At 46.5% G+C, this 13,309-nt stretch overlaps 1 protein-coding gene and 1 non-coding gene across 3 annotated transcripts; one reads left to right on the plus strand and one right to left on the minus strand.

The window, feature by feature from the left end:
* Window positions 1-4,117: 4,117 nt before the first annotated feature.
* On the minus strand, window positions 4,118-4,190 carry TRNAR-ACG (transfer RNA arginine (anticodon ACG)). Its single transcript has one exon. It is a non-coding gene; the product is annotated as a tRNA-Arg (tRNA).
* Window positions 4,191-4,552: 362 nt separating this feature from the next.
* On the plus strand, window positions 4,553-12,219 carry PRMT5 (protein arginine methyltransferase 5). 2 transcript variants are annotated; one of them, XM_060004852.1, is made up of 17 exons: window positions 4,553-4,670; window positions 5,327-5,445; window positions 5,762-5,847; window positions 6,014-6,148; window positions 6,527-6,639; window positions 6,786-6,835; window positions 7,054-7,217; window positions 7,941-8,102; window positions 8,278-8,355; window positions 8,451-8,509; window positions 8,596-8,718; window positions 8,805-8,980; window positions 9,513-9,622; window positions 10,075-10,168; window positions 10,357-10,473; window positions 10,806-10,870; window positions 11,675-12,219. In XM_060004852.1, exons 1-17 carry the CDS (start codon window positions 4,561-4,563, stop codon window positions 11,825-11,827), a joined length of 1,914 nt encoding a protein of 637 aa, XP_059860835.1. In that variant the 5' UTR covers window positions 4,553-4,560; the 3' UTR covers window positions 11,828-12,219. The 2 variants fall into 2 exon arrangements, with proteins under 2 accessions (XP_059860835.1, XP_059860836.1); XM_060004853.1 differs by lacking the exons at window positions 10,075-10,168; window positions 10,357-10,473; window positions 10,806-10,870; window positions 11,675-12,219 and adding an exon at window positions 9,830-10,055.
* The last annotated feature ends 1,090 nt before the right edge of the window (window positions 12,220-13,309 follow it).

Below are 13,309 nucleotides of genomic sequence, written 5' to 3' on the forward strand. Positions count from 1 at the left end.
AGAATAATATTAAATAACACAGTGATGAGACAAGACATTCTTGTATTATTTTATCTTTATATAAATTGTTGAATTCATATACATATATATGTGTTTATATATAAAGAATATTAAGACTATTAAGAATGTTTTAGAAAATTGGGGCTTCCCTGGTGGCGCAGTGGTTGAGAGTCCGCCTGCCAATGCAGGGGACACGGGTTTGTGTCCCGGTCCGCGAAGATCCCACATGCCGCGGAGCAGCTGGCCCGTGAGCCATGGCCGCTGAGCCTGCGCGTCCGGAGCCTGTGCCCCGCAACGGGAGAGACCACAACAGTGAGAGGCCCGCGTACCGCAAAAAATAATAATAATAAAAATAAATAAAAATAAAAGAATGTTTTAGAAAATGGAATTGACTTACCATTTTCTGTTTGATGTCTATTAAAAATGATCAAATGTTTTTCTGCTTGCTTTATTTTTGACCTATTATATAAATAAATTTCCTAATACCTAACTTTGTGTTAATTCCTGAGATAAACCCTAATTGGTGCTGGTATATTATTATGTTAATATACTATTGACTTTTATTGTTAATCTTAAATATTTTAGGATTTTTACATTTATATTCCTAAGTGAGACAGATCTATAGGTTTGCTTTATTTTTTTTCTGTGGAGGGGGCGGGTCCTATTTCTGACAGATTTTGATATTAGGTATATTCTGGCTTCATAAACGAATTGGGTAGTTTTCCATCTTTTTCTATGTTCCAGTACAGTTTCTACTTTCTATTCATTTTGACAGATAAATACGGTATAATAGAGATGACAAGGAAGAGAATGCAAATTGGCACAGATTATTTTGCCTCAGTAACTCTGCCACTTTTGTAGCTGGAGGAAAGCCTTGGTTGTGAAGAAGCAATTTGGAGCAGTAGGAGGGTCAAATGGGCCATTATTTTGGTGTTGAAGAGTGCAGCTGGCTGGGCAGGCACAGAGGTGAGTGAAGGTGGGCCTGGGGAGGGAAGCGAGGGCTGAAGAAGGAGGGGAGCCCAAGAGAAGGTGAAAGGAGGGTTTATAATGCACTGGCAGTGTTTAAACAAGGACATAAAAACAGAAGCAGGTAGAAGAACTGGGCCTGAAGGTGAGGAATGCTAGAGGGCAACAGGAGGGTTATCTGGGAGAGGGTACTTCTTCCCTTCCAAAAACGTTTCCAGTGCTCTAGCCTGTTTGTCACTGGCTCCTGTTGGAGAAAGTAACATTATTTCTCACCTGCCACCTCCCTGTCTTCATCCCAGCAAAGGCCTACATCCTACAGTATAACAGTGACTGACATGCTTCTGAGCACAAAAGTTCAGCAAGGAGAGCAGAGCAGAGGGAAGGAGAGCATAAGATGGACCTCACCAACTCTGACTTTATGCCTAGGGCCAAGTCCTTTAAAAGGTTCTCTATTTCTTTTTCAGTCTGTTCCTTCTGCTCCTCTGTAACTCATATAGACAGACCCACAGACCATGCTGTTCTTTAAGGCAAAGCAAAGTGCTGTAGGACAGGCAGAGAGCAATTTGGTGTGGAATTCCCGGGAACTGTTCAGCATAATGCTTGCCACATAGCGGAGGCCATTTTGAATGAAAAAACAAAGACATCCCAGATGAATGAAATTCAGCCCATCTAAATTTACTTTAAGGTCAGTCAGAAACTCTAGGCTCTTTTTATGCAAATCCTTTTGAAAATTATTTTAACTGATGGCAAAACTGACATTACTGTTTCATAGATTTCCTCTCTCCCTTTCACCCATGGAGGGGTTAGTTAACAGAGCAGCCTCCAGCTTGACATCAGGAGGAAGATTCCAGGAGCACAGATGGTCCACAGCCCAGATAATTAGCTTCTGAAGACAAAACAACATCTAATAAGTCTTCTGTGAATGTAGAGTTTGGTTGGGCACAGCTGGGGCAGAGAACAAGCAGGCCTCCCCAACAACTCTTTTTCTTCTTAAAATGTCAGCAGAGCACTCACCCACTTCCTGTCAACTCCCTACTCATAAGCCCTGCAGGGAAGAATTCAAGTAAATATTGTAGACACTCCAGCCTAAAGGAGGGGAAGTATAACTCCCTACTCCTTAAGCGTGGAATGCACAAGTGACTTCCTTCCAAAGAGTACAGGATAGCAGGGGTGGGGGGAGGAGTGTAATTTTACAGTGGAGAAACCTGATAAACACTAGTTCTACCAGATGATAAACATCAACAGTCATAAATTATATTGATGGTATGTAATCTTGATATGATGTGATGAAAATGGCACTTTACCTCTGTGATCTTCCTCCCCCAAACCCATAATCCCAGTCTAATTATGAGAAAACCATCAGAAAAATTCCAATAGAGAGGTGTCCTTCAGTATACCTGACCAGTACTCCTCAAAATTATCAAGGTCATCAAAAACAAGGAACATCTGACAAACTGTCACAGCCAAGAGGAGTCTAAGCAGACATGACAACTATATGTAATATGGTATCCTCGATGGGATGGTGGAACAGAAAGAAGACATTAGGTGAAACCTAAGAAAATCTGAATAAACTATGTACTTTAGTTAATAATAATAATGTATCAATTCTGGTCCATGAATAGTAATAAATGTACCATACTAATGTTAACATGTTAATAATAGAGAAAGCTGTAGGTAGGCATGAGAGGACTGGCTGTGTTGTACTACCTGCTGAAGTTTTCTGTAAATCTAAAACTGTTTTAAGAAATAAAGTCTAGGGGCTTCCCTGGTGGCGCAGTGGTTAAGAATCTGCCTGCCCTGGTCCGGGAAGATCCCACATGCCGTGGAGCAACTAAGCCCGTGTGCCACAACTGCTGAGCCTGTGCTCTAGAGCCCGCAAGCCACAACTGCTGGAGCCCGCGAGCCACAACTACTGAAGCCCGTGCACCTAGAGCCCGTGCTCCGCAACGAGAAGCCACTGCAATGAGAAGCCCACGCACCGCAACGAAGAGTAGCCCCCGCTCGCCGCAACTACAGAAAGCCTGCGTGCAGCAACGAAGACCCAACGCAGCCAAAAAATAAATAAATAAATGTATTTAAAAAAAAGAAAGTCTAGTAATAAGAAGAAGAAGATGGGACAAAATCATCTCCAACTCTCTTAGGCTTCATAGGCATTTTCTTCTTTAGCTTTCTAATCTTCATCCTTTTGGGGCACTTACATTGCCCGGGCTCCTTATAGCTTATCCTATCCACCCATTCCGTATTTCTCAGAACTCTGATCCCCCACGGGCTACGGTGATCTCATTCAGTCTCATGGCTTCGGTCACTACCTCTCTAACGGCGATTTCCAAATCTTGTCTGGTTCAGGTCACTGTTCATCCAACTCTCTATTACACAGCGCCCCCTAGACGTCCAATTCAGCATTTTCAAACCCAAACCCTGATTCTCCCTAAACCAGCTTCTACAGAGGCCAGAACCCTGGGTTATCACCCACAGACTTCCCTTTATCACGCTCCCTGTCAGTCGGTCCCTAAATTCTGTCAACGCCTCCTGCCTCGGGACTTTTGTATTGTGTTCTGTTTCCAACCCTGCTGCCAGGCCCTCAGCACTTCTGGCATCCCTACCTTCAGGTATTCCCTTTCTACGTCTTTCTTTGCCTTCCTTTCCTTCTTTTCCACCCCTGGAGCAGGCATTCACAAAGGAAAATGTAGAGGTTCTCTCAGGCCTCCGCCAGGCAGTTCATTACTCCTCTCTCCTCACTATATTTCCTCACCATGGGTTCCTTTTCTCTATCCTCAGTGTGTGTGTGTGTGTGTGTGTGTGTTTAGGTGTTTGTTTACTTTTTTTGTGTTTGAGATATAGAATCACAAAGACTTAGTGGCTGAATTGCCACAATCTATTTAAAAATATACTAAGGCCCACACAAAGACCCCAGCCATCAACCCGGTTTTCTCAGGATTCGGATGGACCTAAGTAGTGACACAAGAATCACCTTTGAATTCGGTAAGGGGAAAAGCTGACATAAAATGGCTGCAAAACGCAATAAAATTAAGACCTCAAAATGAGGGCGAGAGATAATGAGGAAATATTTAAAAAGAAATAAGGGGAGACTTTCAAAATACTGCTTATGGCCATATTGCATGGGATGCAATAAAGGAAACACCTGTCCCTTCGAGCCAGCCAGGAGTCGAACCTGGAATCTTCTGATCCGTAGTCAGACGCGTTATCCATTGCGCCACTGGCCCTGAGACAATTTCGCAGCTCTCAATGATGATACTTAAAGCTTATATTGCAGGGTTTTATACTGCAGTGTTTCATGGGACGTGTAGTCTCTTATCGGAATTCTACGAGTGCACGGAGCATTATGGGAGATTGAAGTTCGTCAAGAACCAGACCCTGAGATTGGTGACTCTTCCGGAGCCAAGCCGTACGTCACTGTGCAGCCCGCGGATTGGCGGGAAGAGCCACTCCCCACCCCTCCTCCTCCAGCTCCGGAGCCGTGGAAGACGCTTTGGTTGTTAGGGAGACTCGTCCCGCCTTTTGGGGGCTTTTTTTCGCCTTTGTGATTGGCTGCTAGTGTCAGGGAATCTCGGCGTGGACAGCGCGAGGGAAAAGATGGCGGCGATGGCGGTCGGCGGTGCCAGTGGAAGTCGCGTGTCCAGCGGGAGGGACCTGAATTGCGTCCCCGAAATAGCTGACACACTGGGGGCTGTGGCCAAGCAGGGGTGAGGGCCTGGACCTCTGCGAGCGGAATGCGGGGTCCGAACTCGGGGACAGAGAGGCGCAGACCAGTCATTCCCGAGAGGCAGGGGTGAGGGTGTCGGAGTGGATACGACGAGGGCGGGGGAAACCATTAGTCCTTGGAGGGGAGAAGTCTCGGGCCCTGGAGCGTGAGAGAGAGGAAAAAAAACTTGTTGGGGGCGTGGGGTCACTGAACCCCAAAGTCAGGGTAGTTATCAGGTGAACTCACACAGGGGGCGTACAGACCTCCAGGGCCATGGCGAGCGAGATTATCGTCTGAGAGTGTAAGAGGGGGCTAGGGAGAGGAGAGAAAAGCCTTGAGGGGGGAAACTTGTGCAGTACTGGTGCAGATCTGGATGTGACAGTCTTGGAAAACCAGTGACAGCAGAATAGAAAGTCCACGTGGTGTGGATTTTCATCGTTTCTCTTTACTCATCTTTTCCATGGCTGTGTTCCGGGGAGAAATTGAGGCACAGTGCAGCGGAAGTGATATGCCCCAAGGTGGGCTGAATTCAGCAGTCCAGTCGGGTGACTGACGGCAGCTGAAAGGGTTGTGCAGAATCTAGATAGCCTAGTCCAATTGCTTGGATGTCTGGGCTGCTGTCTTTACATGACGATTCTGGGTCTGTCGCGGTTGTAGGTTTGATTTCCTCTGCATGCCTGTGTTCCACCCGCGTTTCAAGAGGGAGTTCACTCAGGAACCTGCTAAGAATCGGCCGGGCCCCCAGACACGATCAGACCTACTGCTGTCAGGAAGGGGTAGGGACCATCCCACATACCCCTTAATTATTAGAGGCAATAACAACTTATGCTTTATCAGTGCCTTCCTTCTCTTCCTTTCTTGACTTGGATATATTGGTTCCCCCCGGGATATAGATAACTCTTGTTCTCTCCTTGCTTACCTGCTAAAAGCCTTAGTTCCCTATTCTGCGTCAGGCTCTCCTGTCCTGTATCTGTGATAGAAAAAGTCTGTCTCTCATCTCTAACTCTCTAGTCCCTGTTAAGAACTAGAAATTGAATGAGTAAAGTTCTGAACCTCATTCAGTCTTTGTCTTTCTTGGGTGGGGGAGTGCAGACTGGAATACACTAATTGTGGGAAAGCTTTCTCCATGGATTCGTCCAGACTCAAAAGTGGAAAAGATCCGCAGGAACTCCGAGGCGGTAAGACTGACCTCTTCAATGAATTTTTTTAAAGATCAGGTCTGTAAACAAGCTGGATGGGGAGAGTAGTATTTTCCCCCTCCGTAATTTAGTAAATCTAATATAATGCAGTTAAAGCTATTTGAATTGCTTGCTCTTAACTTTTTTCTCTTGATCTCCATTCCAGGCTATGTTACAGGAGCTGAATTTTGGGGCATATTTGGGTCTTCCAGCTTTTCTGCTGCCCCTAAATCAGGAAGATAACACAAACTTGGCGAGAGTTTTGACCAACCACATCCACACTGGCCACCACTCCTCCATGGTATGGCTGAGGGCCTCCTTTCCTGCTGCATAGTATGGTAGTCAGGCTGTGCTAAGTATCTTCTTGTTCCTAGCCATTCAGTAAAAGGTGGATTTGGCAGAATTGAAGTGTCAGTACTGCCTACCCACAATTAAAAGTGGTAAGCCGAGAGTTATAAAATATATAGAATATTCAGATAGAAGACAAGGCAGATACTTACTTAAGGGTATGCACAAGATACATGTACACATACATATAATCACAAATTGGGAAAAGCATGTAAAGGGAGTAATTTGAAATCTGGATCAAGATCTTTTTAGTTGAAGGAAGCTTTCTGGACCCAATGAGTTCAAAACAGTTCTAAATAGGGTACAGAACCTATTTATTGTTCATGTGCAGTTCTGGATGCGGGTGCCATTGGTGGCACCAGAGGACCTGAGAGATGATATAATTGAGAATGCGCCAACTTCACACACAGAGGAGTACAGTGGAGAGGAGAAGACATGGATGTGGTATGTCTCCTTTTGCTGCTGTACCAGGGCAAAGGCTAGGGTGGAGGGAAGTACAGAGTGGAACCTGTAGGAAGGTCTCCTTGAAGTATGATGATTGGTGGGCCATATGTATTTGACTGTATTTTTCTGTATTTGACTCTGGACAGGTGGCACAACTTCCGGACCTTGTGTGATTATAGCAAGAGGATTGCGGTGGGTAAGTCCACAAATATCCTGGGATACGTTATCATTCTCTGACCTTCTGTGACCAAAAATCAGGGGTCTCATGTACACTTGTCTGCTGGGCAGTTTTGCTACTTTCTCTGTGCCTTAGGTCTGCCTTGCTCTTAAGGAGTAGACAGATCTTGCACAAAAGAGCAAGGAAAGGCTTCTGACCTATCAGTGATTTACAGGTCTTTCTTTTCCCTTGTGTAGCTCTCGAAATTGGTGCTGACCTCCCATCTAATCATGTCATTGACCGTTGGCTTGGGGAGCCCATCAAAGCAGCCATTCTCCCCACCAGCATTTTCCTGACCAATAAGAAGGGATTTCCTGTTCTTTCTAAGATGCACCAGAGGCTGATCTTCCGACTCCTCAAGGTGTGTAGTAGAAGGGTTCTAAAGGTGCTGCAGCTAATCCTCTTGCCTTATTCACATATGTATGATGGGGTGTTCTTTGTTTTATTTTGTTTTTTCCCTCTGTGGGGTTCTTTGCCCCTCTAGTTTCTGGAGAGCAATTTCGGCAAAGTTGGTCTTGGACGCAAAAACGCAAATAGCAGTAGAGGGCCCAGAAACATTTCAAAAGGAACCAGATCTCATGAAAACTTTGCAGAAAGTTTCATTTAAGAAGTTATAGCAACAGGGCTTCCCTGGTGGTGCAGTGGTTAAGAATCCGCCTGCCAGTGCAGGGCACATGGGTTCGATCCCTGGTCCTGGAAGATGCTGCGGAGCAACTAAGCCCGTGCACAACAACTACTGAGCCTGTGCTCTGCAACAAGAGAAGCCACTGCAAGGAAAAGCCCGTGCACTGCAACGAGGAGTAGCCCTGGCTCCCTGCAGCTAGAGAAAGCCCGCACGCAGCAACAAAGACCCAACACGGCCAAAAATAAATAAATTAAATTAAATTAAAAAAAAAAGTTATAGCAACAGTCCATGGGCCTCTTGAGCCAGGATGATGATTATGTGGCATAGGAGGGCTCTTGATGCTTTTGTTGGTATTTGGTGATCTGGGCCTTATTTTATGCTAGAGCTCTTTGGCCATAAACCATAATAATATCCTCTTGGTACAAGGACTGTGTCTGATGGTCTGACTTATTCTCACAGTTGGAGGTGCAGTTCATCATCACAGGCACCAACCACCACTCAGAGAAAGAGTTCTGCTCCTACCTCCAGTACTTGGAATACTTGAGCCAGAATCGACCTCCACCCAATGCCTACGAACTCTTTGCCAAGGGCTATGAAGACTACCTGCAATCCCCACTCCAGGTGGGTCTGGAGTACACTGAGAGGAGGGAGGTGGGGGGAGGAAATGTCTCTTGAGAGCAGGTGCCCTAAAATCCTATCAAAGCTCAGGAGGCAGTGGGAAGGTTTTGGTATTCTGGTGCATCGTCCTTGCCAGAAACTGGCTAACCTACTTTGCCTTTTTCCTCTCATTCATCAGCCACTGATGGATAATCTGGAATCTCAGACATACGAAGTGTTTGAAAAGGACCCTATCAAATACTCTCAATACCAACAGGTACAGTGTGGGTCCCAGATGGGGTCAAGCACAGGGCCAGGATGACCTGGGTGAGGATGGCATTATAGCCATGAGGTCTTCCCTCGTTCCCCCAGGCCATCTATAAATGTCTGTTAGACCGAGTGCCAGAGGAAGAGAAGGACACCAATGTCCAGTGAGTGCTCTCCCCATGATTCCAGAGATTTGCATGCCTGCCTCTCTACATGCAGAGTCAGCTTGACTCTTCCCTCTCTTTCTTAGAGTGCTGATGGTGCTGGGAGCAGGCCGGGGGCCCCTGGTGAATGCTTCCCTGAGGGCAGCCAAGCAGGCTGACCGGCGGATAAAGCTGTACGCTGTGGAGAAGAACCCAAATGCTGTGGTGACGTGAGTAGCAACCTTTTTTGCTGGGAAGTTTGTCCCCAGTGTCAGTTTTTCTTATCTTATCCTCACTTGTATCATCTCTGTTTTAGGCTGGAGAATTGGCAGTTTGAAGAATGGGGAAGCCAGGTGACAGTAGTCTCATCGGACATGCGGGAGTGGGTGGCTCCAGAGAAAGCGGATATCATTGTCAGTGAGCTTCTGGGGTCCTTCGCTGATAATGAGCTGTCACCGGAATGCCTGGATGGAGCCCAGCACTTCCTAAAAGGTGCTCCAGGCTGGGGTGTACTGAGTAAGGGGATTGGATTATCAACTGGGAAGGCTGGACGGGACTGGGGAGGGGTGGGTGTGGCAGCAGCCTAGAGGAGGTTACAAAGTTTAGGGAAGGCAGGGCAGACTTGGGTCAGTGCCCTTAGCAAATGAAGCAATTTCTCTGAACCTCGGTATTCACATCTGTAAAATGAGGGGAGTGGACCAGAGCAGAGACTCTTAATCGGAGATCTGTAGACTTCCTAAGCTGACATATGTACTTTGGGCTTAGCTTTCATTAGGATCTTAAAGGAAAGAAAGTTAAGAACCACTAGATTAAAATATCTTGGGTTCCTTCCAGTTTTACTCTTGTGTGACTCTAAATTAACCTAGAAGTAGAATCCCTCAGGGCGGGAGTTAGGAGCAGGTTGGCCTGGGAATGTGATAGCATGGAGCTGCCTGGGTCTATTTTGATATGGGAGGTCTGGGCTTTCAGTACAGACGCACCATTTCCATCCCTTGGGAAGTAATGTGACTCTCCCGCTCTGCAGATGATGGCGTGAGCATCCCTGGGGAGTACACCTCCTTTCTAGCTCCCATCTCCTCCTCCAAGCTGTACAATGAGGTCCGAGCCTGTCGGGAAAAGGACCGCGACCCTGAGGTAAAGAGATACTCTCTTCTGGAGGACTCTTCTCTTTAGTCCTTTTCTTTTTCTCTGTCAGCATAAGTGTTTTCTTCCACTGGAGAAGATGAAGAGGTGAAGGAGTTGGGGATGTGGGAAAGCAATTGAAGTGAAACTATGTTTTTATCTTTTTCTTTTTTTTTTTTTTTTTTTAATATTTATTTATTTGGCTGCGTCGGGTCTTAGTTGCGGCACATGGTATCTTCGTTGCCGCGTGCTGGGATCTTCAGTTGCAGCATGTGGGATCTAGTTCCCTGACCAGGGATGGAACCCGGGCCCCCTGCATTGGGAGCGCAGTCTTAGGCACTGGACCATCAGGGAAGTCCCTGTGTTTTTATCTTTGTCTGTGTCCCTAAAGCTTGAGCTGCATTCCCTGGGGAATTAGGTAGCTCTTGCCTGTCTTCTCCAGATCTTGTTCTCTCTCGGGATAGGCCCAGTTTGAAATGCCTTATGTGGTACGACTGCACAATTTCCACCAGCTGTCTGCGCCCCAGCCCTGTTTTACCTTCAGCCATCCCAACAGAGGTGGGTTCCTGCATGGCTGTCCTCTGACTGGTTGCGTGAGAGCTCACCCTCCTGGTTTCTTCCCTTGCTGTCCTGAGTCTGCTCTATCTGGTCTCTATCAGGGCTTCCTTTCCTGGTTCCTGCTCATGCTTTACCAAGTTGTCTAGGGTTTCTGGCCACTCATCACCCACACCGCTCTTCCCTGACAGATCCTATGATTGACAACAACCGCTACTGCACCTTGGAGTTTCCCGTGGAGGTGAACACAGTGCTGCATGGCTTTGCAGGCTACTTTGAGACTGTGCTTTATCAGGACATCACTCTGAGTAAGTGTCTCGGGCAGTAGATGGGGAGTATAAGAGTATGCTACCTGGGCAGTGTATGTACATGTTTCGGGTAGCGTATGTACATGTTTCATTTAGAGTCACAGGGAACCCAGGAATCAGTGAATGGGGATCTTTGATTACTTGCTTCTGTGTTTACAGAAGAGATTCTCCTCAATCTAGGCAAAAAGCAGAGTCATGGAGACCTCAATTTTTTTTTAATTTTTAATTAAAAAAAATTTTTTTGGATTATAGTTGATTTACAATGTTGTGTTTCAGTGTACAGCAAAGTGAATCAGTTATACTCAGTTTTTTAAATTACTTTGTCCACTTAGGTATCCGTCCAGAGACTCACTCTCCTGGGATGTTTTCATGGTTTCCCATCCTCTTCCCCATTAAGGTAGGAATCACCTTTAAGGCTCCTTGGGTTAAAGAGTAACTATTGTCATTGGTGTTCTGCCCCTTCCCTTCTCCCAGGATGATGCTTGTCTGTGACCCATGTTCTACTGCTCTCACGTGCTCTTGGATCCTGTTGTAGATGTTGGGATATCTGCAGGGGCCTTCTGCCTGGCTTCCCACGCCTACTCTGGCTATTCTTCTGTCCATTCTCTACCTGGAGCAAGAGTCATCTTTTAAAAACATGAATCTGATCCTATCTCTCTCCTTTTAAAACCCTTCGATGTTTTTCCACTGCCCTACAATAAGGTCTTAAATCTTTGTTAGACTTGGTGTGATCTAGTTTTTGCCTGCCTTTTCAGCCACTGTCCTTTGATTACATTGCTTCAGTCCTATGGACCTTCTTTTGGTTCCTCTAATGCCCCATGTTCTTTCCTGCCTCGCGGTTTCACACCTTTGTCCTCTGCCTGTAAAGTTCTTGGCTCATTTCTTGATTCAGCTGACTTATCTTCCAAGTCTCATTAAACATTCTTGTTGTCAGATAATTTTCCCTGACCTTGTAGACTAGGTTAGTGTTAACTTTCATAGGTGTTTTCATAGCACCCTATCCCTGTTCACAGTGTTCATCCCACTTTTGATTATTTGTTCAGTGTCTGTTCATTTCTGATTATTTGTTCTGATAGACTTCAAATAAACCTCATGAGGGTTGGAACGTCATTTGATCATTTTATCTCCACACCTAGCTTAGTACATTGCCACATAAAATTCATTAGCTCCACCCTGAACCTCCATGTCTTTCTTCTTACAGCAGCCCATTACCGTGCGTGAAGGCCAGACCATCTGTGTGCGTTTCTGGCGATGCAGCAATTCCAAGAAGGTGTGGTATGAGTGGGCTGTGACAGCACCAGTCTGTTCTGCTATTCACAACCCCACAGGCCGCTCTTACACCATTGGCCTCTAGCCCTGCCTGCAGGTGTCTAGAACCTTGGAAGCAGCTTCAGGTTCTGCTCCTGTAGCACAGAAGGTGCAGTACACCATGGGCTCTGATTTGCCTTGCCCATCAGAGAGGAGCATTTCAGTCCACTTTCCTGCCTTACATCAAGATGGGCAAAGGATGAGAATTGCAGGGCTCACGCCACCAATCTGTGAAGACTTCAGGCCAGGGCATGAGGAATTCATGTTGAATCTGTGGCTACTCCAACAGGCACTGAGCCTCAAGTGCTCCCTGGGATAGCCCTGAGAACATGTGGATTGAACAACTTTTCAGCCCTTTTCTCTGCCCATCTCTGTTCCTATTTTGATGATTTTGTGTAAGGAGGAAATACAAATAAAGTGAGGTTATGGCCTTTCCTGCTCCAACTCTGCTGCCCCCTGCCTCTGCTTCTCCACCCATTACTTACACATATTCAGATCGATGCTTTTATCCAAGACTTGAAGGGGCCTAGCTTTATTTCCTATTTAAGAAGCTTAGTGGTGACTCTTGGACTCCCAATTATAGGCTTTCTGACCAGCTACAGAGAGGTCTTGTCCATTAGGACCTGTGATTAGGCTCTTGTCTGGGGGAGGAGGCATAGAGTTTGTTGCCATGGAGAAAGATAGGGTAGTGAGTGAAGCCAGCTTCCCTTCCACCTTCCTGAGCTGCTGTACTGCCAGCTCCTCTGTTACCTCTTGGGAGAGAAACTGGAAGTCATCCAGGCTTCACCAGCAAGAAGCCACTTTTTTTATTTGAATAAAATCATAGGATTAGAGTTTGAAGTCCTAAGAGATAATCTAGTCCTATTCTACATTTTACAGAAGAGGAATTTGAATTGGTACAATGATATAAAGTTAGTATTCAAATCAGGACTCAACACGGTTCCTGTGACTCCATGGCCCTCTCCATGTTATAACCAGCTATCTTTCTGGCAGCTGTATTAGGCAGCTGAAGGCTCTGGGGGTTCTGGAAGACGTTGCAACGTGAGGGTGGACTTCTCTTTCTGGCTAGAGGGCTGAGTACTGCTGCACCCAGAGTCACCTGAGAAACTGCCTCAAGTTTACCCTTGCGGTGGGAGGTGTGTGGGGCACTGATTTGAACTGAAGGTATATGAGCTGTAGGACCAGGCAGAATGCGGAAGAAGACAAATCTGTGACAGTCACATGAGATCCAGGCGCCGAGGAAACGAGGCAGCGGTTGGGAGGGTTGTATGACACAATGGGGATGGGCAGCCCAGCATCCCTCCCCACGGGAAGCAAATGCAGTTGCTCTCCAGAAAGCTGTCCCAGAGAAGCCTGACGTGAGCTCCTCGGCAAATCTGAGTGGGGACGGCCAAGGACGTCAATAGGCTCCTCCGCGGTGTTAGCCTAGTCTACATGAGAACCGGGAGCGAGTCGGGGGGTCCTTTTCTCCGGTTCTCTGCCCGGTTGCCCCGCCTTCCGCAAGTCATTTAACCAATGAGAGAGCGAT

This window comes from Delphinus delphis, chromosome 2 (assembly GCF_949987515.2).
Source record: "Delphinus delphis chromosome 2, mDelDel1.2, whole genome shotgun sequence".
In the NCBI taxonomy this organism is placed as follows: domain Eukaryota; kingdom Metazoa; phylum Chordata; class Mammalia; order Artiodactyla; family Delphinidae; genus Delphinus; species Delphinus delphis.

Bases quoted from the DNA above. Each gene is read 5' to 3' on its own strand.
- PRMT5 (XM_060004852.1), top strand. From the start codon at position 4,561: ATGGCGGCGATGGCGGTCGGCGGTGCCAGTGGAAGTCGCGTGTCCAGC. The intron at 4,671-5,326 runs GTGAGGGCCTGG...TCGCGGTTGTAG, and splicing joins GGGGCTGTGGCCAAGCAGGG to GTTTGATTTCCTCTGCATGC. The intron at 8,356-8,450 runs GTACAGTGTGGG...TCGTTCCCCCAG, and splicing joins AATACTCTCAATACCAACAG to GCCATCTATAAATGTCTGTT.